The sequence below is a fragment of the Vicia villosa genome, unplaced genomic scaffold (genome assembly GCF_029867415.1).
Source record: "Vicia villosa cultivar HV-30 ecotype Madison, WI unplaced genomic scaffold, Vvil1.0 ctg.000863F_1_1, whole genome shotgun sequence".
In the NCBI taxonomy this organism is placed as follows: domain Eukaryota; kingdom Viridiplantae; phylum Streptophyta; class Magnoliopsida; order Fabales; family Fabaceae; genus Vicia; species Vicia villosa.
Window position 1 is genome coordinate 135,745 of NW_026705390.1, and position 24,472 is coordinate 160,216.

Genomic DNA, 24,472 nt, shown 5'->3' on the forward strand with positions numbered 1-24,472 from the left:
CTGACGTAACTTTACATATGGATCTAAGATTATTCCTTTTGATATTTTGTGGAGTTCTCGAGGGAATTAGAGATCTGAATTTTGAGGAATTGGATCAAAAATAGTGATTGATCGAATCGACTATGACAGATCTCCGTGTTCGCTTTTGAGTGTTTCTTGATTCTGAGATCTTAGGAAGTTGCAAACGGTGAAGTTGGAATTGTGAATTTGTGAAAAGCATGGAAATCGAAAGTTAATTTTTTCTTGATTCGTTGACACCAAATCTCAACCATTAAAAAAATTGATCAAACGGTCATATAAATAGCCTATCTTTTAGACGAAAAATTAGGCTATATATTTTTTTTAATTATTTAATTTAATTTAATATGACCGTTAGATCAATTTTTTAACGGCTGAGATTTGGTGTCAAATTAAACGTTGACGCCTTGGTATCATTTGATCATATCCTATATATATATATATATATATATATATATATATATATATATATATATATATATATATATATATATATATATATATATATATATATATATATATATATAAGGATGATCAAATTACACCATAAGAGTTACATCACGAGTTTCACTCGTTCATAACTTCATTTCGAATAAATATTTCTTAAAATTAATCGTTGGATTGAAACATACTATCATATAGATCACCCTTACTATAAAATTTGAGATTAATCTATAATAATTTACTATATCATAAATATATTCAAAGACTAACGTCAAAATGAACTTAATAACCATCTTATAATTCCTATCGAGAGTTTTCATATATATATTTTATAGAATTATTGCATTAAGAAAAACAATAATGCAGGGGCATTGACTTTTTCATTAAGAAGTATAAAAAGTGAGTTGAATTCATGTACATTGCAAGCAAAAGCAACTCATGATGCATAGCACTTTCCAAACTCAATTTTATAATCCTTAAAATAACATGTTAATGTTAACAACTCCTCACTTCTTCTCCATCATATCATAAGTTGTTGAAAACCCACTTTTTCAACCATAGTTTCTCTCCTCCACCTTCAACCACGTTTTTGCTTTTCTCTTTTCCCATAATCTCTCCATCTTCGAAACTAGATCACAACCTTCATCACAAGCTTTCTCCGATTCTATTCTAACCTTAACAACAACAACATCATGCAAGTTTGATCCAACCTCTAAATCTTCATATATATGTTCAACTTCCCTAGCACCTTTCTCTAGCTTATTCTACAAACCTGGGTCCTTCTTTTCCTTCCATTCCTTAGAAACAAATTTATAAAAACCAACCAATTATGTAACTGTACCCTTTAGCACCTTAAATCTCCAACAACAACAAAAAAAAAACCAAAAAAATTGTTTTTCTTTCACTTGGAAAATTATGTAGTGTTGTTATTTTCACTAATATTTATCCAGCTATCTTTTTTATTGTTTTTTTAACCAAAAAAAAGAAAAGAAAAAAAAAAGGAATGACGGAATCGGAAACAGGAACCCCAACGGCGGCGTCAGTGCCACCAACACCGGAAACTCCGGGAGGGCCATTATTCTCGTCGGTGAGAATTGATTCACTTGACCGTGAGTCTTTTGCAATGGGGAGGTGCAACATGTGTTTGCCGGGTGCTAAAAGCAATGGTTGCATCGGTGTTCGAATTCCCAGTGTCTCTCTCACTCAGAAGGTAACATCTCTCTCTTTATTTCATCTCTTTTTGGTCAACGAGTTTTTTTTTTTCTTTTTTTTTTAATTTCTTTTTTTTATATATATTTTTTTCTCATGCCACCGCCCATAAATTAATTCGATTTGATTTATATCTAGCAATGTCAGATTAAATTAACTGTTTCATGTGAGTTATTTATTAAGAAATAAAAACAGTAAACCTTGACTAAAATATAATAGATAACATTTTATATAGTATAGTGTGTATTAATATTATTAGTTTTATTAACAGTTAGGCATAGACAAAAATAATTTGGTTGTATTTAATGATTTTTGAGAGTTTGTTTGTATGTTACGATGTGATGAGATGAGATATGCATGATTGGGATATCATCAAAATAATGCAAAATATGTGAAGTAGTATTCTTTACACGCGTTGTACTATATTCTTTGGACTCTTTAATATTATTAATACTCTTCGCTGTCTTTTTTATGTCAAATAATTAAGTAATGAAATATTTATTTTAAAATTCTACTGCCTTTGTTTTTTTAGATGGCCTCCCTTTTAATTTTAAATATAAATAAATAGCTTAATGTATTTAATTTAAAATTGAAGTGAGAATGTTCAATTTTTTATTTATATTTAAGATCAAAAGGATTATTTATTTTGCAAAATTATATGAAATGTGTGACATTTGAATTAAATATATGTAACCCTCAATTTTGAAAAAAGAATTTACCCTTAAATATAAGCTTATTTTAACTTTGTAAATATATTTATTGAATTTACTCTTTAAGTAATCATTTAATTAATATTTCTAAATTTTCTAAAATATGAGAAGTTAATATTAGCTATATAAATATATTTAAAAAAGTGTTTTAGGTATATATAATTATAAAATAAATACAATTATTATATATTTATCTTAGAGACTTGAGAAGTGTTCCCTATTTATTTTTAGATTAATAGTTATATATTTTAAATCTAACACAATTATACGTTTGTCGATGATGTTATTTTATTTATAATTAATATAAAAATTAAATATTTTTAAATATAATATTTATGGTTAACTGATCGTCCTGACATTAATTAAATTTTAATTTTTTTTTATAAAGGTTCCATAACTATTTTTATTGCGGTATCTAATCATTTCCAAATTATTATAAGTAGGGGTAGTGAATGGACATGTCCATTTCTGTTTAAGTCCGTTCTACAAATGTCCGCAAAAAAGGATTTGATGGGACAATCAAAGCTGAGGGTGCATACCTAAAACTTTAATCCATTTTACAAAAAGTGAGGGCGGGTAGACTAAACCCGCAGACACTGCATTTTTTAAGACTAAAAATGCAAAATTTATGTTAATGTATGTGGCGTAAAAATCCGCGTAAAAAACGGGACGAGGCGGAGCGATCACACTAGAGGATGAGGATATAAAACTTTGGCCAGCCCTGCACAAAAGTGCGGGTAGAGCAGATATGCCCAACAGACCGAATCCGTTTTGCCACCCCTAATTATAAGTCATCTTAAAATAAATATTGTCTCGTTTCATGTCTCTTAAATCGTTTTTTAAATATGTTAATTAATTCATTAAATAATTGTAATTAATATGAGAGAGTAGTTAGTAAAGTATATAATATTTGTTATTTCTTCTGTCCCATAATGAGTGATCTATTTGGTCATTTTACGTATATTTAAAAAAATTGTATAAGAGTAAGAGAGCATAATATTTTTATTATAGTGTCTGATAAAAATTTTATAAATTAGAAGATAGAATTGGAAAAAATATGTCAAAAATTGAAATGAATCATTCATTTTAAAACACTATTTTATTTTAAATAAATCACTCATTATGGGATGGATGGGATGGAGTATTATTTTCATTTCTTAAAACTAAATATAAGACAAACATTGTTGTTAATTAATTTTATGTATGGTTGAAACTGTTTAATATTACACGTACACTTTATTCTTATTTTCACCCTCTAAAGGTGTGCTACATCCATTGCCCAATTGTAGCATTTGGACCACTCAATACTCAAGTATACATGTTACTTCCTCTATTATTTATTATAAATTATTTTTAAAACTTATATTTTTAATTTATTTGTATAATTTTACTAGAACTATTCTTCAAATGCATTTCTTATTTTAAAATATATTAAAATATACTCCCTCCGTCTCATAATAAATGTCCCATTTGCAGTTTTTACTTGTCTCAAATTAATTGTCCATTTACAATTTCAATGCATCAATCATTGTTATTTTTCCATTATTATACCCCTATTTATTAACTTTCACGTTATTCAACTACTATTAATAGGGGTATTCTAGTAAATGACATTAACTTTTTTACTAAAACCAACACATCCAATCATTTTCTTAAAAACTGCGCATTACTCAAATGGGACACTTATTATGAGACGGAGGGAGTATTATTTTGAGCAGAGTTATCTTCAATTTCACACATTTCAATATATTTTTGTCGGAAGGAATGCTACGTGTACACTAACTTATGACACCATATGGATTTTACACCGTAGCTTGTAATGTTGTTTTCATTTTGACTCAAATTTCCATGCACCACAAAATAATAAAATAAATAAATAAGTAAATTGAACCATTTATATATACGGTGTATGTAAAAAATAAATGTAAGTTTAACATTTCTCTTTTGTCTGCCTTCAAATGTATTTTCATACAGATAAGGTTATGAATAAAAGCAAATTCATTTGAAATAAAAAACAAAAGATGGATTATGGCTTATGAGTATATAGGATTTCATATTTAATCTAATATATAGAAATATAAATTATTTAAAGCATTTTAAAAAAAATATTGTTGAGGTTGAATAAATTAGTTGATAACTCTATCGATATTTATATTAAGTAAGTTGGAATATCAATATCACTTTAAGTTTAAGTCGTAAAGAATAAATATCAATTTTCTCTTAGGTTGTTAGTATTTATATGGTTTTGGAGGTTCAGTCTCCATAAGACCAATTGATCGATCAAAAACACTGCACTTTTATTTATGAGTTTGAAGGGGGAGAGAGGAGGAGAAAACTTTTGAAAATAAAATTTTAAAAAATATATAAAAAAATATTTGACATTTTAAAAAAATTGTTTAGAATGATAAAAAATTTATTATCATTTCTATATTTTTAATTTTCAGAATATTATAACGGCTTAAAAGATATTTAAAAAATTTACGGAAGTCCTCCAAAATCCTGTAAAACCCTCACTTCAATACAATTTTTTAGTTCTACAATTTTATGAAATTTTTGGTATGAACAAAATCAAACCCTCCAAAACCCCTTACTTTATATATTAATATTTTATTTATATTAAATTTATTTTAATTCAAAATATTAATGTGTAATAAAAAAAATCTAATTAAACTTAAAGTTTATAATAATAATAATTAAAGTAAAAATATTATAGAAGTGTTAAAGAAAATTAATTTTTATTAAATAAAATAATTATTTATAAAAATTTAATATAAAATAAAGTTAATATATAAATATTTGTAAACAAATAAATTATTAAAGATAAAAATTGAAAAATATAACGAAAGAAAACAGATTTATTATTTGTTAAGATCGAAGAACGGTATCCAAATTTTATGCTACATTTGTCATTGGAGTTACTCTTATGTTTCCTTGTTTGCCTCCGGTCTATTAATAGGAATGAATTCGCTTTTCTTTCTGCATGGACCATAACTTATGACTATTAATGTGCCTTTAAAGCTTTGAATTTGTGAACATTCCTACTAGCCATCGGACCCGCCTATATTACTTACTCCAACTTGGTCCCGCCTCATGGGATACATTAAAATCGGAATGGATTCTCCAAATTTTGGGTTTAGACCCGACCTAAATTTCTTATTATATACACGGTCCATCAAATATGAGGTCTGTATATGCAAGATGCTTTTAAGTACGAATCAGATTGTACACCGTTCCTCAAGTATGAGACCAATAAGGCGAGATGCTTTATGTGAGAAATGAATTGTACGCAATTTCTCAAGCATGAAACATATAGATGCGATATTACTTTATGTGAAAAGTCGGATTGTACACAGCCTCTTAAGCTTGAGGTCTGTATGTGAGAAACCAAATTGCACACTATTTCCAATCGGGATAGACATTTGTCTTTCTGAAGTCGCGGTCGATCTTATATGGATTTTCTTCCTGTCCCTGAATCTCATACTTTTACTTGGGATTTAGCTTAGTTAGCCTTAATAATTACTTAATTCTTCAGGACTCACATAGAATTCAGATTATCATTAAGCATGAATCCCTAGAAATGATGTGACTGGAGGATCACTTTTTTCATCAAACATCGCTAAACCCGTGCGTCCTAAATATCTGATGTTAAGGATAGCAATCCGCAGGGTCTTTAAAATTGTTTTAGATCATGCAGGATAGCACAAAAATATTGCAGCACAAGTCTCTCTATAAAATTGTTTAGAAAAGCTTATAAACAGTGTCTAAAAGTTATTTTCGTAAGCTTTGTAAGTAAAGACTAAGTGTGTTTGGGTATAGATGGAATGTTCTAAATGTAGATTTTTCATCTGTATATTTCCAGAAAAATCATACTAATTTGTATGGTTCTTTTCACAGATTGGAGCAGAGTTTGTAGGAACATTCATACTGATATATGCAGCAACAGCAGGACCAATAGTGAACAACAAATACGCTGGAGCAGAAACACTTATGGGAAATGCAGCTTGTGCTGGTTTAACAGTCATGTTCATTATTCTCTCAATCGGTCATATCTCAGGTGCACATCTCAATCCATCCCTCACCATTGCGTTCGCGGCGTTTCGCCATTTTCCATGGGCACATGTTCCGGCCTACATTGCAGCACAAGTCTCTGCATCGATCTGCGCTTGTTATGCTCTCAAAGTTGTTTATCACCCTTTCCTTTCTGGTGGTGTAACTGTCCCTACTGTTAGCATTGGACAAGCTTTTGCATCTGAGTTTATCATCACCTTTATTCTCTTGTTCGTTGTCACTGCTGTTGCTACTGATACTCGCGCGGTTGGTGAATTGGCTGGTATTGCTGTTGGAGCTACAGTTTTGCTCAACATTCTCATTACAGGGTATAGAAACTTTTCTATGACATAATGGAATATTGATTTGTATTTTGATTTCATATTATTCTTTGCTCTTGTTTTAATATTATAAGTAATGTTTTAATTTTAGGCCAACAAGTGGAGGCTCGATGAACCCGGTGCGCACCTTAGGTCCAGCAGTTGCAGCAGGAAACTACAAGCATATCTGGATATATTTGGTGGCGCCGACGCTTGGTGCGCTTGCTGGTTCTGGAGTTTATACGCTTGTCAAGCTGCGTGACGATGAAGCTGAACCGGTGCAACCGGTTAGAAGCTTCCGTCGCTAGATCTGTCTGCGACACTTCTCTTTATAGTCTACACCCCACTGCTCATGTTTCAAGCTTCCTGTATAATAGTATATAGTTGAATTAAATAAAAAGTGGGGATCTCTATGATTGTGTGTGTGTGTGTGAATTTGTGTGTTTTTTGTTTGTGTTATATAATGTGACATGGTTGGTTTGTTTGATTGATGTGGATTTTCTAAGGGGCTAGTTATAGCCATGGTTTGTAATATGATTGATGCACCTTATAATGAATAATGTGTTTTGTTGTGTGTAACCTTCTTTTTCTTTTGCCTTGATACTATTTATTTCTTTAAACTGCCATATCATGTGAAGTAAACACGTTCGCTCTCAGTTTTATTAATTTCATCAAGTTAGAGATTGATGAACAAATTGAAGTTAATTCTATCGCGCCTTTAGAAGTTATTATAAAATAAATACATAAAAAACAAACACTATCTTCACCAAAACAGGAGAACTAATCATAACCATCACACACATGATGCTAGTGCTAGAGAATCCTTTTACAGGTTCAATTTGTGACACAATGGTCGTGTCTAATAAAGTAGGTTTCTTTAACCATTATTTTTCACTAGAACAAATATAAATTTTTCAACGAGTTTTCACCTCAAATATATGTAAAGTTATTACGCGAAATTTATCTCTTTGATAAAGAACCACAACCGATGAAAAATCTATTCCAATAGACACTTTTTTTTAATTAAAAAAAATCATATCTCTCTCTTTGATTGATAAGCAATTTGTTCTGTTCGAAAATCAGAAACCGATGTTTCAGCTTCACGAAAGAACTAGAAATGATGAGAGTATTATAATAATGATTTTGAATGGTGACTCTGATCTCCTTTACAACATTGCAGGATGGACTTGCATCTTTAGCACTTCAATGCTCTAGTCAGTTCTAGATACAAGATGAGTATACTACAATTCGAGATCAGAGATCGTGTAACTTTTCATCGCATGTGAACTGTTTTTATATTTGGATCGAGTAGAGTGGACCTTTGATGGATCGGGCCTTAATCGATTTGGCCTTTACCCGGTCCAGAACAGTTTTCCCTAAGGCTTGATCGGACGCTGAAGGATCCTGGGTAAGCCTTAAATACCATTGATCGGCCTGTACATCTTAGTCCAGTATGAAATAGAACTGAATCGTTGAGGATCGGTTTTAAAAAGTAATGAGAAACATGCGCATTTAATGCGATTTTATCACAGATACTCTTAGTTACCCATTCCTAACTCGTGCGATGGCGTGACCAGTTAGGGTATGGAGCAGTTCGTAGAGTGCTTGAGTGCACCTGAGTTTGGCGTGTTTCCGTGTGTTGAACTATAGTAATTGATCTTGAGATTTTTGTTCATAGTTGGTCTTAGATCTTTCAACTGCCATATTTTATAAATATGGTGAGTTAAACAATTGGAAGTTTTTCGCACCCTACTAGCTTTCAATTTTTCGTTTACTCTTCTAGAGAGATGTTTTCGTTCCTTTTTTTCTAAGAACACCATCAGAAGTTACTCAAAGTCTTTGCTTAAAGCTTTTGCCTTTTTCTGCTTCATCAATCTCTTTAAACCATGTACCCTCCTAACTTGAGCTTTCTCATCGGCCTTTCTTGCTTTTAGTTAGGATGAGTGATAACGTTGTTGATTTAGTGAGTGATTATAAAGTGGAAACTTCATTTGGATCATCCTATGGTAATTCTGATGATAGCGGTGACACGGGGAAAAAATTATATCTTTATCTAATGATTCAGGGTCAAAAGAGATGTATGAGGTTTCTTTGGAGTAAGAAAACCCTTGTTTTGGGTCGTTGGACGCCCTTATAACGAATGTTTGCGGGGAATAAACCACGTCAAAATCCAAATGCCCTTTCATGTTTTATCGAAGGAGGAAGTATTGGCTAATTTGCGAAGGAGGGAGCGTGCTAAAGATTTCCTTCAAGTTTTTTTAAGAACTTGATGTTGTTGAGGTGTTAGAATGCTTAATCCTTTGACTGGGTCGGGAACACCGATTTATGATTGGATAGATGCAACATTGGCAAGCACCTCTTTGGCTCTGAGCACTAGGACCACCTTGCATGATGCTGACGTTGTGGTTGGTGATCCTTCGGAGGAGTTAGTCCTTTTGGTTCTAGAGGATAGAAGGATATGTCGTACTTTTTCTAACTACATGGCTTCGTTCTATGAGTGCTTGTTTACAGGAATATGACTTCAGCTGCCCTTTTCTGAATTTTAGATGTCCAACTACATTCGGAGTCGTGGGCGTATGTGAGGGTTTTTCAATTGTGTGTTGAGTATCAGTCTTGGAAGCCACTTATTCGCTTATTCTTTGATCTTTTTCTTTTGAAGCGTACTTCCCTAGATAAATTTTGCAACTAGGGGCTTCTTCAGCTTCACTTAGTCGTTCCTTGGTTCGACCCTTTTATTATAGATGAGAGTGATTTTTCTAAGATGGTTTTTAATGATGAATCCTCCCTCTTTTGCGGCTTACACCGTTTTTTACTATTCCCTTCCAATTCTCCTCAAGATTGTTGAATTTCGTATCTGAAGTATTGGACTAAGATCCACTTCGACCAGAATGTTGGCTCTTATTGTACCCAGTCGGGTTCTCTTTCTCCGGTCGAGGTGACAATAGGGGAGGAAAAGCATGCTTGGTTTAGGGGACTTATTTATAAGGACGATTTCGTCCCTGGCTAGGTGCCCCTACCAAAAAGTGAGGAAAAAGTTGATTGATAATCACACTATCTTAAGTGTAGTTAATCTTGAGGAGAGGAGAAAAGTCTTTGGTGAGAATGGGGTCTTCATGTGTTTTTTTACATTCGTAATCTTGTTTTGTAGATAGCTTGGACAAACTAAGTAAGCTGAATATGTTCTTTCTCCTGAAAGATGCTTCAGGAATCCTAACTAAGATGAATATTTGAACTTTTTCTTTTGCCTTTGTTCTGACTCCGGCTCATTTTCCTGTCCCAGATATAGAAAATTTTGTTTCTGTGTCTGAGGTGGGTCATCTCGCGGATGTTGCAGAAATTTTGACAATGGTGGAACCATCTTTGCCTCTAGTTTCAACTAAAAGGGGTAGGGATGGAGAACATTCGTCTCTCAGGGAGGAGGTTTCTCTAAAGCAGACTCACATTTTTTAGGATAATACTTCTAGGGAGATGACTCCCTTTATAAAGGTGCCAGATATTTTTTCTTCCCAACTTCCACGCACTCATGAGGATGCTTCCGCCACTGTTTCAATATCAAATTTATCCTTCTTCCATAATCTTCCTGAGGGAGATAATATGAAAATGGCTTATGAACTGGATCACAACATGTTCAAAGTTGCCTCTATTTTTTCTCACGTCTATGCTGGTTAGGGTGATGTATTGGCTCTGGGCGATCCCTTTAATGAGAGGGATACTTGAAAAAGAAATTTTTAGGTTATGGAATTGAAGTGCGTTTATATTAAGAAGGAGCTCCTTGCGTTGTAGGAGGAAGTTAAATATGATAACTCTTTGAGAGAGGTAATGTAAATACATGGCTCTCCTTCGTCTCTGGCGGCTCGTTTGATTAAAATGGAATGATCTCTTCAAGACGCGGAGAAGCGATATAAGGTTTTTCTGGTTTTGTTAAGGAGAAAGCTCGTCAAGTGGAGAGGCATCGAAAAACCTCTATCTAGGAGACAGACCTTGAAAGCTCTTTAGGATGAAGTGGTCGGTATGAGGCGGGTGCTCCATGATTCTCTTCAGCAGACAATGCGAGTCGTACTCGAAGTTCGCGAGCGGGTTATGCAGCCGGTAATAAAGTTCTACCTGGGATTAATAATTTTTTATGCGGAGCTAGACCCATTCAAGTCTGCTTCTAAGCGAATCAGAGAGGTGGTTTTGGTGCCTCTGCTTCGAATGCTTCAACTTGATCTGATTTTTGCCAAATTTTTTATTTCTTGCAAAGTTTCCCGGGATTTTTCGTGCTTCGGATGTAATAATTTTGATATTTAATGAAGTGTTTACCTTGTCTGTCTCGAGTATTATTAGCTTTAAAGTCTCGTGTTGGCCTTTACTTTATCAATATCACTGTTTATGGATAGTTGTAGTCTCAGGAAATTCTTTGACCCTGCAAAGTTTTTACTTTACTTTTAGAATTTGGGTCGGACGACCAGTGATCATCAGCGATGGTGGAGCATTTGTTATGGGCGTGACTCGTGAGAGCCTTGATTGCTTCACTTTATAGAAGAATCAGTGCGTGTTGATGGTGATAGGGTTGCAGATATGCCCCTGGGATCTTCTTTGTTCTTTAGCAACTTCCTACACTAATTGGTGTCAGCTATCATTTTTTGTTTTCCATATTTGATCGTTGTTTTCGGAGTTTGTTGTAGTAGTACATCGCTTTGGAGTAGACCTCTTCTCATCAGGAAGAATAAAGAATGTATGAGAGAAGAAGATAGGAAAAGGTGGTGGAAGAGATATTTTCTTCAATGTTGTATAGGGTTGTTTGATGGCTTCTGTGATAAGCTTAACTTATTCTTTCAAACATAATAATATTAACAAAAGCATGACCAAATATGAGCAAACATAATATTTTTGGAAAAAAAGATATCCATTTATAGAGGAAGGACATACATCCATAGAGAGAGAGGGAGAGATTATTGCAAGCAAAAGCAAGTCATGATGCATATATAGCATTTTCCAAACTCATTTTTACAATCCTTAAAAATAACATGTCAATATTAACCATTCCTCACTTCTTCTCCAGCATCATAAGTTATTGAAAACCATCTTTTATAGCCATTAATTCTCTCCAAAAATCTAAATTGGATCACAACCTTCATCACAAATTTTCTCCTATTCCATTCCAACCTTACCAACAATTTTGATCCAAACTTACACCATGCAATTTCCTTAGCACCTCTTTCTACCTATTTCTACAAACCTGGTTCTCTTCTCTTTTTCCATTCCTTAGAAACTGTTTTATAAAAACCAACCAATTATGTAAAATATACCCTTTTGCCCCTTAAAATTCCAACAACAACAACATAAAAAAACCAAAAAAAAAGAAGAATCCTTTCTTCTTACATTTTGGAAAACTTATGTAGTGTTGTGTTGGTATATCCATTGTTCTATCTAACTAAATAGTTTTCTTTATTCAATTAACGCAACAACAACATCAAAGAATTTTTTTTAACAACAAAGAAATTCTTTTATTTATTCAATTACCGCAATAACAACAACAAAAGAATGCCGGAATTAGACAGAGGAACATCAACGGAGTTGCCGGTGACACCGGACACACCGGGAGGACCATTATTTTCGTCGGTGAGAATTGATTCTCCTGGACGTGATTCTTTTGCAATGCCGAGGTGCAACATGTGCATGCCCAAAAATATGGGTGTTCGAATTCCGAGTGTTTCTCTAACTCAGAAGGTAATATATCTCTAATATTTTTATTTTTTTTTATACTTCTTCTCGCCATTAATATAAGCAAATATTTTCTTCATTGAATAATTAATGTATTTGATTTTTTATGTAGATCAGATACATTTAATATTTGCTTATAATTCAGGCCAGAGACAGTAGTAATTTAATGGCTAAAATTTCAGCGTCTGAGATTTGACCTTGTAATTAGAGTTTGAATTTTAAACTTCACAATTGTTATTAGCCTATATATTAACAAAGAAATATTCACATATAATATTTCATTGTAAAATTCATACTAATTTGTATGGTTCTTTTCACAGATTGGAGCAGAGTTTGTAGGAACATTCATTCTGATATATGTAGCAACAGCAGGACCAATAGTGAACAACAAATACGAAGGTGTAGAGACACTTATAGGAAATGCAGCCTGTGCTGGTTTAACAGTCATGGCAATTATTTTCTCAATTGGTCATATCTCAGGCGCACATCTCAATCCAGCACTCACCATTGCGTTTGCAGCGTTTCGCCATTTTCCATGGGCACATGTTCCTGCTTACATTGCAGCACAAGTCTCTGCATCGATCTGCGCTGCTTTTGCTCTCAAAACTATTTATCGTCCTTTCCTCTCTGGTGGTGTTACTCTCCCTACCGTTAGCGTTGGACAAGCTTTTGCAACCGAGTTTATCATCACTTTTATTCTCTTGTTTGTTGCAACTGCTGTTGCTACGGATACTCGCGCTGTAAGTTCGTGCACTCGCTCATTTCTAGTCTCTAGTTTGCAGTTCATGATTATTAAATTAAATCAATTGATTTGTAATGCAGGTTGGTGAAATGGCTGGTATTGCGGTTGGAGCTACAGTTATAGTCAACATTCTGATCTCAGGGTATGGAACCATTTCTATGACATTATTGATTTGAATTCTTTGTTTTAATATTTTGATTCTAAATTATAATATAACAAATGATAGGCCAACAAGTAGTGGTTCAATGAACCCGGTTCGCACCTTAGGTCCAGCCATTGCAGCAGGAAACTACAAAAATATCTGGATATATTTCGTGGCGCCGACGCTTGGTGCGCTTGCTGGTTCTGGAGCTTATACGCTTGTCAAGCTGCGTGAAGAAGACAACAACGAAGCTGAACAGCAGCCGCTACCGGTTAGGAGCTACAGTCACTAGATCTGCCTGCAACACTGCTTAATACACCCCACTCCACATGTTTCTAGCTCCTTCCATAATAGTATAGAATTAGGTTAAACGCACCGGTTGAGACTAATCTCTCAAGCCAGGATATTTTACCATCTCATCCGGATATTTTACCATCTCTTCCAGATGCTCTTTAGTATCTATGTGCGTTTTTTGTTTGTGGTATATCACGTGACATGGAAGGTTTGTTTGATTGATGTGGATTTTCTAAGGGCATGGTTTGTATTATGATTAATGCACCTTATAATGAACAATGAATAATGTGTTTTGTTGTATCATGTTACATATAGCTCAAGCCTATTGATAAATATAAACACAATATACAAAATCCGAGAAGGATCGCACATAAAAGATAAATATAACTATTATTATTTTCATTCGTAAAGGCTTGAATCCGAGACATTATTTTTCCTTAACCAAATTACTCGCATTTAGATGCTGAGTAAAGTACTAAAACTATTGCAAGAAAACATAACCACGCTCATTCTCAATTTCATTTCATCAATCTCAAAAGTGAGGAATTGATGATCAAATTAAAGTTAAGATTGTCAAAAACTAATTGCACATTGTTAGTGACAATATCTTATTTACAGATATAGATGTCGCCGTCGAATATATGTCTCGCACGCCTTTAGAAGTTATTATGAAATCAATACATGAAAACTAAGATTAACTTCACTAAAACATGGGAATTTAGCATCAGAGAAATCACACACATGATGCTAGTGGTAGAGAACCATTTACAGTTTCATTTTGTGAAACAATGGTTGGTGTGTCCAATAAAGTAGGCTTTCTTAACCAGTATTGTTGAAACCTTTGCCTTGCATATTCCTTGTAATCAAACTCAATTTTGTTCACATAACTCTGCAATTACAAGTAAAAAATTATGTTATGAGCATATAATATATAGTTATATATTTAGATAACAAGTACAAGTAACACGAAAAAAGGCTTACCGAAATAAGTCCCCATAAGCCCCAAAATAGATGGTTTGCAAGAGTGTATTTTTCCACAGCAGTCACAACTTGGTTCACTTTAGCATTGTTCGGTTTCTTGCCTTCAGAGCTGAGATAGGCGCGAATAAACCTTTGACGCTCCTCGAGTTCTGGTTCGCCATATATAAATTAGTATCTCAGCATGGTAAAGTGATGTAAACAAAAATAATAACAAAACAAAAACTTTACCAGGATATTTGGTATAGTCAAGAACATGAGGTGTATCGGTATGGTAATCTGCTGCCATTTCACTGAAATGATTTGCGAGGTCATACGCAATAGGATTGTAACTCGCGTATTCATAGTCCTGTATCACAAAGATAATCAAAAATTAGAGAACTGTAATGCAAGTAACTGTAATGTTTTGAAAAGGCCAAGAATGAATACATAACCATTAGCTTACAATTAGAGTGATTGAACGAGCCTCTTCGTCCATCATAATGTTACCGTATTGTAAGTCATTGTGACAGAAACCAATCTCTTGATATCCTTCGCATAACTCCTTCTCTAGGAGATTTATCTCATCGTCTAGATTCTCTAGCCCGAATTTCTTTGCATCCTTTGGGGAGCATAAACTTTTGGCTTCGCCAACCCACTTCCTCATTCTCTGCCAAATATGAGCCTTCTTTGTACCAGGCATGTGAAGCTTATGGAAATCTCTCATCTTAGATGCTATCAGAGGTGATATTTCGGGGTCACGGAGGTCACGAGCCGAGAGAGTCTAAAAAGCCAAAAACAAGAGAAGTAAGAGAAATATTGCAAAACTAGTATGCTGCAACTAGTTGAGTTCCATAATTCATGTCACAGTCAAAAAAGGTATATAATATTTGTTTGTTAACTATTATTGATAGAATCAATAACTTGGAGAAAGGAATTAGGGAAAGAATGGTAACCTGAGAGCACATGATTCCATTCCATTCCATTGAATTTTTTAAAGATGGTTCTTAAATAATTAATCCTTAATAATTAAGAGACCCTCCATTGCTCCAAAAGATAAAGGGAATAGAATAAGAAAAAAGGAAGTACTGTACTAGTTCAAAAGAAAAACACTTTTGACTAGAGAACAAAGTAAATCTACTTTTAAACTGAGTATAGAATCTCAAAAACTAAAACATGAAAATCAAATATTCATTGCAGCCTTCATTTTGGGGGATAGTATGTTATGTTTGGACTCACATAGGCCTCTATACTCTAACAGGATACCTATAGATGATAGCAGAGAGTTCTCTGGTTCTCTGTAGCATCAACATCTCTAAAAAAAAGTGTCCGACACCAATACATGTGATTAAATTCCTTTTTTTCAAATTTTTTTCAAATTATTATTGGTTAGTGCTTCATAGTATTTGTTGTTATTAATTATTTTCATTACCATAATTTGACGATGTTGACACCAGTAATAAGTTGAAAAATAAATAAATCTATCAGTATTTGCCTTTTTCAGAGGTGTCAGTGCTCTAGAGACTTTGATTATTATTCAATTATAGATATGAAAAAGAAAATCACATACTCTGGCATGAATGAACTCCTCAACACGACCAGTAGTAAAACGAGCAAGAAGACGAGGCCCCTGACCATGCTTCGATATACACTCAAAGGTTCGAATTTCCTCTTCCCTATTAAAGAAAATCTCAACACCTTCTCCATACAATCGAACCAAAACCTTTCTAAGATCAGAACCATTTCTTGTTGGCCAATTAATCTGAAAAACCTCATTGGTCATTGCACCTTTCAATGGAATCACTTCCAAGCTCTTCACATCATCAATCACATCACCTAAATCCGAAGCCACGGTAGCAATCACTTCCATTAATTCTTCTTGGGATGCACACCCTTTCAACAATTCAATCGTCTTAATAGCCATCTCGAATTCGATTTATCACTTTGGTTCAAAAAAACAGAGGAATCTGAAACAGAGTAAAAATCTTGTTGAGAATATTGCATGCATAAATAAATTTAAAAAATGAAACTTTTCACAACCCATTTGAGAAAAACATCAGAATCCAATTGGGTTATTCATAAAAGTAATTATAACAACAACAAAAATTGAATTGGGTTTTTAGAAACTCATCAATTTTGAGTGAAAAACCAAAAAACAGAGTACAAAAACAGGGGAAATGCATTTGAGAATCTCTTGCAATGAAATTTCATGGGAAAGATTATAACTTTTCGATAACCCAATTGATAAATAGAATCAACAATCAATAATCTGTGAATTATAATGCAAATATTAGAAGCTAGCTAACCTAGGAAACAGAGAAAAAAGCAGAGTGAAGATGAAGAACGTGGTGGTTCTGTGATAAAGACAGTGATATTATGATATTAAAATTGTGTGTGAAGTTTGTGAAATGTTGAGGTGTAATATATAGAGAATGGGAGAGAGAACGTGTATGAATATAAATTCTGTTAGAGAAGTGTGTAAGCCGTTTAAAGTGCTTATTTGTGGTGTTTTGTTGACTATAGAGATTCTGCTTTTTTTTTGGAGAAAGTAGATTTTTTATATTGTTGCTTTTGGTATAAGGTTAGCTGTTAGGTTTATTAGTCAAAATTGAAGATAACTACTAGTAGTTAGTATTAGTATTGACTAATGAGAATCAACAATTTAATGTGTGATAAATTAGTGTTATATTAGGTAATATTAATTTTTAAATAAATTAAATTTTAAATAAAGATAATATCTATGATGTAAGCGCGACTGGTTAAATCTCATCATCAATCATTATCAGGGTAGAATAATAAAATAGGTAAATTTTATCACGTTAAATTTATAGAAAATATGACATGTACGTTAATGTTTTAAGATATTTGGTATAGAATGTATATTTTTTCATAAAGGTCGGACTTTTCGTTATCTTAGAGATAATATATATAAAAACAGAATTATTTAAAACTTTTTTACAATAAAAAAATAAAGACGTAATCTAATTTTTGTCACACAGAGCAAAACAAATGCACATTGACTTCCAATGCTTCTCATAAAGAGACCAATAACTAAGTCTAACATGAAAAGGAGAAAAAAAATAAGAAGAGACAATAACTCTGATCTTATCTATTTGTCATAATGAGGACTCACTTTTTTATATTATTGAAAACTCTTACTTTTTCGTCTTCATATTTCGCAATATAGGAGTATACTACTATCTTGCTATTATCGTTAATATAAAATAAATAAGAGTTCTACTTTTTAATTTATCTTGATTTTAAGATATGTAATGAAAATGAAGTTAGATAAAAGCGAATAAGGGTGTTTCTTAATTGAGCTAAAAAAGGTAAAATTTGTGTGTATGATAAACCGTGTTAAGGTGGAAACGTATAATTGAAGTGAGGACGAAAATAACGCCGTTTAGAATCAGTCGGCTAACAGTAACACGGCTCCAGTTGGACACCTGACGTGATAGTTTTTTCTTTTTTCTTTTTACAAAGTTTATAAACTAAATATTCCTAATGTGTGTTTGGTTGTGGGATGATCAAAATAATTTTGTTCTAATTATAAATACAAAATTTTACTCTTATACTCAAATGATACGCTAAACCGTAGAAAAATTCTTAGTTGGACACATACCTAAGAAATTGTTTTACACACAATCAATCACAAAATTTTAATTAATTAAAAATTAAATACTAAATTTTCTTTCTCCTTCATAATCTCAATCACCCATGAATTCAATTAAAAACAAAATTAAAATTAAAATAAATTAAAAAATTACTCTTTCTTATTGGTTGTTCCTAAGAATATGAATTTAGAGTCGTGTCCATGCAAGAATTGCTCCTAAACCGTATTCATATTTTGTCAGAAATTCGGCTATGATAATCTTGGATAACTTCGAAGAATCGTGTTCGTACACTTTCCGAACAAAGTATTTCGACCATATTCTTTCCTGGGTTCACGAAATCTTTGTGGGGATAATTCTCGAAGAGAACAACCTGTTTCTGACAAAAGAGAACAGATCAGGAATGTAGAGAGGAAGTATTATTTTTCGTGTAACCAAAACCGAGACCAAATGACTCCTTATATAGGAGATCAATAACGAGAACCGAAAAGACACAACTGTTCAGAAAACGGTCATGTCTGTTGAGAAAGGGTACAACTGTTCGGAAAAATTTTAGGATGGGGCGCTGCCCCGCACGCCGCCAGGGGCTCTGTCCCTTGGACCCCGACGGGACGCTGCCCCGCACCCCGCCAGGGGCTTCGCCCCTTGGAACCCCGTTTCAATTATTCGTATTCAATTACACGTTTGGCTCGATGAGCGTGCACTCCGCACTACCCTAACTCGTTTCAAGCTTAATGCATAATTGCATCGGCCTATAGTAAATTACATTACTACCAAAATACATTGATGATACTAAAATCACCAACATATTCACTAATACGATGAGCCGTATTTTATTAAATAAAATAATAATTTTATAAAATAAAATAATAATTGTTTTAAATTAAAAAAATCAATATAAAAATTGTATGATTTAGCAATTACATCACTTCATTAACTAACATTTTACACTTTATTAATCAATTTTGTTTTACTACTAAAAATTATTTTTAATATTTAGACGTTTATTAATTAACTTCATCCATTCATTAACCAATTTTATTTTAATACTAAAAATTATTTTTAATATCTGAGTGTTTATTAATCAACTTCATCACTAAATTAATCAACATTTTACACTTCATTAACCAATTTTATTTTACTACTAAAAATTATTTTTAATATCTGGGAGTTTATTAATCAACTTCATCATTTCATTAACCAATATTTTATACTTATTTAATCGATTTAGTTTAACTACTAAAATTATTTTTAATATCTTAGCGTTTATTAATCAAACTATAAACTATATTAACTTACTTTTTACACTCAATTAATCGATTTTATGTTACTATTGTTCATGCACCGTTCATATCACTACTCACGACCACTATTCACATTATTATTCATTATTCATGTCACTATTTACAGTATTTATTAACAGTGAATTGGATGTAGGTATAAAAAATGGTACTCCCTCCGGTCTCAATTATAAGCAAACATTTAATTTTTAGATTCATTCAACAATCAATGTATTTAGTCTAATAATAGACTAAATACATTGATTGTTGAATGAATCTAAAAATTAAAATTTTGCTTATAAATGAGACCAGAGGGAGTATATGATATTATAAATATATTCTTATGAATGGACTACATATTCTCTTAAATTAATTATTTATGTTTGAATATTATGTTTTTAAAAATAAATATTATATTATAAACAAAAAATGTTTATAATTTTATATTGTAAATCAAAAAAAGAATTTTAAAAAATTGTATTAGAGAGAAACAATGATGAAATATATTGAAAAAAATTGAGAAGGAAAAAAAGAGAATGAGACTATAAATGATGAAAGTAAAAGTTAGTTCAATAATGTGAATTTTATTAAAACATTGCTATATGCAACACAATTTCTTCAACAAAATGTCAAAGCATTCTAACAAAACTTTTGAAGAAAAAAAAACAACTAATTATGTTTCTTGAATAAAGTAAACTAAGAGACCTAACAAACTTAATAACACAAATAAAACTATGCTTCCTAATGCATATCTTTAATTTAATTTGTTGTTGAAATTCTTTCTTCAAATAGGCTAGCCACTAACAGAGTGGTTAACAAGTCAACATTTTGTTTCTCATATCAGCAAAATTGTAATTTAAAAATTTTTTTATTTACTTTATCTCTTAAATTTTAAAATTTAGTCTTTTAAATGTTTGCTCCTACCATGAACAATCAAATGTTTAATAAAATTAATTGTTGATTTTGTATCCACTAGTACTTTTTCTTAGCATTTTCCTTTAAGTTCATTTACTACAAATATATTCGACATGCGGTCATGAAAGTTTCTATGTATTCAACTTTACAAGATTGATCATGTATAATATTAATCACAGGAAATGGAAGTTTAAATTGTGACTCTTTTAAAAAAAATTATATCAAAAATTATTTCGCAAAATAAACTTGGAGTCAAAGAAATTGTTAGTGATTGAACCTCATGAAATATTGTATCCTTCTTAAAGATAGATTCTTGACTAATTAAACAATCAACCAATTCTTGACTAATTAAACTAATTAACCTTTAATTAGTTTAATTAACCTTTACCAATCGTTAGTTGGTCCAGTGGTGATTGGCGCTGGATTTGGAAGGGAGAACCACGGTTCGATCCCCCGCAACCCAAAAAAAAAAAAACTAATTAACCTTTTTAAAGGTAAGTTAACTAGAGGTCAGATGAACATCATCTTGGATATTTCAGTGGGTTTTTTTATCTTAATAAAGTAAAGTTCACAATTTACTTTTCAATAGATTTTGAAAAGAGTCTTTAGTGAGAAACAAAACATGTAACATGTGTCTTATATTGATCACTCAAAAACACAAATTAGATTACAATAAGAATCAAATTTTTTTTAACTTAAATCACTTAAGTTTGATATCCTTGAAACGAATAAAGAATTTTGTCTCAACAATCATTTTTAGCGCATAGTGATAATACTATTATTTGTATGATTTAAAGCTCCCCTCAATTAAATGTGTAAACTTAAAAAGAAAATGAGACATGATAATATGGTCTGAAAAATAATGCATTGCATTTATAGAGTATGGTACATAAGATACAATAGTTAGCACTTTGATCATACGAGTAATCATTAAAAAAAAAAGTTATAGAAAACTTCATTAAACTTGATTATGTTTTTCTTAGTGACAAAAAAATTAAAAACAGAAAATGTAAATTCTAAATGTCATCCCCCTTTTAACAAAATAAAAAAGGCACAAGGAAACAAACAAAGTCATTTAGTATGAGAGGAGTCTTTAGAAGAAGAAGTAGATGGTTTAAACTTTAAATAACTCATCTCTTAATAATATAGGAACAGGAAGGATTTTTCAAATTTGTTTCAGATTGAAAAACTGTATTTTAATTTTTTATTTATTTTTCTATTTTATAATTTAATGCATAGAATAGTAGCTTCTTTGTACATATATTTGAATTTTCACAATCACTAATAATAGCTTAATGCAAATAAAGAAATTACTGATCAAGAAAAGACAAGATTACCGAGTATTAGATTTTCAATTAGAAATTTCAAGAAAATTTCTTTAGCCACCTCCCTATGGGGTCACCCCCAGCGAAAATTCCAAAATACCCCTGCTTCGGAAATGAACTTCTGAAGCGCATGTTTTTTTTTAAAATTTCCACAATTCGGAAGTGCATCTCCGAAAACACCTCATGGGGGGTGTCTTCGGAGATGAACTTCCGAATTATGCAGCTGTGTTTTTTTTTTTATGTTTTATCTAAAACAGTCTCGCATCGCTCCTGTTGAAAAAAAAAACAAATAAACGACATATATTAAATAAGCGACATGATCATGATTCTCGCGTAAAACGCCTTCAGATATTGCTTCAGAGAAATTTGAAGCATGTTTCATTTCATCGCCGCGAACACTATCCATCTTCTGGATTATAAACATAGAACTTTGACTTTCCCAGCGCACCCCTTTGTTTGATTTTTTTGTAATGACGTCCCCTGATGATAATGATAAACTATAGCTTACATTGATTGGCTCCTTTGTCTCGCGGAAACTCAAGTTGACAAGACTTTGAACAACTTCATGTCTCTTACTTTGTTCCATTTTCAGGCTACAACATGCAAGAAAACCAAGAATAAGCTTAACCAACCCCCTTAAGTTGAGAATATTATTTGGATCAACATGCTCGAGTTCAACATCATCATTCACAACAGATGATTCTTCTTTGGATAGTGACTCAGAGATATTTCTAGCACCAACTTTTCTGTAAATATCAGATAGTTTACTCTTGAACAATGGTGTCATGTTATGCTTAGGATACCATACAAAAACTTTCTCGCTCTCAAAAAGCTTTTTTTTTTATGTTTTTTCTTAAACAGTCTCGCATTTTAATTAAACGCAAACGGCAAATAAAATAAGCGACATATAAACAGAAAATACTAATATGATAAAAAAAATCCAAAAACACTGTGCGAAAGATACAATCCGAAATCAAAACAAAACAAAACACGTCAAACAAAACAAAAACACGTTATTCTGCCCGACGAGCGTTACAAAATACACATCAAACAAAACAAAAACACATTATTCTGCCCGACGAGCGAACTCCTCCGAATGAAGATACTGATACCAATCCTCATCCCACTCAGTCTCAGAACCATCAGCATCAACCACGACTCTCACGCCAGATAGTTGAGCTTGAGCATCCGGGCCCCGGGCCCCCTGGGAACGAGAAGTAGAGCCGGTCGAAACCGTCTTCTTCTCCTTCACCTCCTTCACTCCGCGAGAGCACGAAATAGAGCCGGTCGAAACCTTCTTCTTCTCCTTCACCTCCTTTTTTCCCTTAGCGCCACCCATTCCTGACATGTTCCTGTAAACAATTGAAATCGATTAATATGCGAGACAAAATAAAAAACTACAAAATTTGAACTTCTGATACAATTCGGAAGTTCATTCCGAAAACTGGGATGGAGGTGTTTTCGGAAATGAACTTCCGAAACACCCCTGCGATAGAGTTTTCTGAAACTTCCATGGCAGACCCCAAAATCAAACATAAAACCAATTCAAAAAGTTTCTAAACAACCTAAATACTACTAACAACCAGTCCATATATCATTTATGCAATTGAAACCCTAAATAACATGCATTTGAATAATGAATCTAACAAATTTAAAACTTACAAATTGAGTGATTTGTGGGCTTTTGAGTGTTGTATAGCAATGTGATTGGAGCCTTGGTGCAGCCTTGGAAGTGTGTTTGCACAAATTTTCGCCTTTGGTTGTTTTTGATTTGAGTTAGGGTAAATGAATTGGGGGAGGGGGAGTGTTTTGATAAATCTGCAGAACGCGCAGTATTTCGGAAGTGAACTTCCGAAATGTTGTTTTCGCAAATAAACTTCCGAAATAAGATAATTTTTTCAAAAAAAAAGGAGTTTTCGGAGATGCATCTCCGAAAACACCTTTTTCTTGCATTTCGAAAGTTCATTTCCGAAATCAGGAATAGTATGGAGTTTTCACCAGAGATGGACTAGAAGGTAGGGAGGTTGGCAAAGAAATTCTCCATCTCAATATCTATGATATCAGTTAGGGGTGGCAAAATGGGCCGGGGCCCGCCGGGCCGCCCGCGCACCCGCCAAAAATTGGCGGGTTGGGTTGGGATTTTAGCCTCGCCGCTCGCCAAAACCCGCCGCCCGCCATACCCGCCCCGCCAAAGCCCGCCGCTCGCCAAAACCCGCTCCTCCTCCAAAACTCACTCTTTTTTTAGTTAATTCTAGTAATTGCAATTCTTGATGGTTTATTTTATACATTTATTTATAAATATATGTAATATTTTTTAGAGTAAATTTGTTAAAAAATTACTTTTATAACAAATTGTTTTAAAAAATAAGTGAAAAGTTTAATTAAAAGATAAAAAAAACATATTAATCTATTAAAAACATATAAATAAAAATAGGTGGGTAAGCCCGCCGCCCGCCAACCCGCCATCTTGGCGGGGCGGGCATAATTTTGATGCCCATTTTACTTGGCGGGCATAAGGCGGGGCGGGCGGCGGGCGGGGCGGGCGGCCCGTTTTGCCACCCCTAATATCAGTCCTAACAACATGGTCACACACCAAAAGGATATCTAGGTAATTTGCTTATGCTAAGTCAATTTGTTATGTAGAAAAGGTTAAAATAAAGGTGTGGAAAAAGACATTCAAGCCATAGAAAGAAAACAAACTTAAAATTTAATCTCATTACAAGCACACGAGAAGACAGTTGCAATCAAGTGG

At 32.8% G+C, this 24,472-nt stretch overlaps 3 protein-coding genes across 4 annotated transcripts; 2 read left to right on the forward strand and 1 right to left on the reverse strand.

Moving 5' to 3' along the window:
• The first annotated feature begins 879 nt into the window (after nt 1–879).
• LOC131631774 (probable aquaporin NIP5-1) lies at nt 880–7,347 on the forward strand. 2 transcript variants are annotated; one of them, XM_058902536.1, is made up of 3 exons: nt 880–1,672; nt 6,276–6,757; nt 6,861–7,347. In XM_058902536.1, the coding sequence occupies exons 1-3, from the start codon at nt 1,466–1,468 to the stop codon at nt 7,054–7,056; spliced, it is 885 nt and encodes a 294-aa protein (XP_058758519.1). In that variant the 5' UTR covers nt 880–1,465; the 3' UTR covers nt 7,057–7,347. The 2 variants fall into 2 exon arrangements, with proteins under 2 accessions (XP_058758519.1, XP_058758520.1); XM_058902537.1 differs by lacking the exon at nt 880–1,672 and adding an exon at nt 5,131–5,564.
• A 4,476-nt stretch (nt 7,348–11,823) lies between these two features.
• On the forward strand, nt 11,824–13,932 carry LOC131631776 (probable aquaporin NIP5-1). The gene is made up of 4 exons (XM_058902540.1): nt 11,824–12,460; nt 12,775–13,194; nt 13,277–13,338; nt 13,423–13,932. Exons 1-4 carry the CDS (start codon nt 12,275–12,277, stop codon nt 13,628–13,630), a joined length of 876 nt encoding a protein of 291 aa, XP_058758523.1. The 5' UTR covers nt 11,824–12,274; the 3' UTR covers nt 13,631–13,932.
• A 71-nt stretch (nt 13,933–14,003) lies between these two features.
• LOC131631775 (probable choline kinase 1) lies at nt 14,004–17,045 on the reverse strand. The gene is made up of 6 exons (XM_058902539.1): nt 16,896–17,045; nt 16,160–16,556; nt 15,056–15,373; nt 14,842–14,959; nt 14,614–14,762; nt 14,004–14,521 (listed from the first exon to the last, which is right to left on the reverse strand). Exons 2-6 carry the CDS (start codon nt 16,511–16,513, stop codon nt 14,366–14,368), a joined length of 1,095 nt encoding a protein of 364 aa, XP_058758522.1. The 5' UTR covers nt 16,514–16,556; nt 16,896–17,045; the 3' UTR covers nt 14,004–14,365.
• Nucleotides 17,046–24,472: the final 7,427 nt, after the last annotated feature.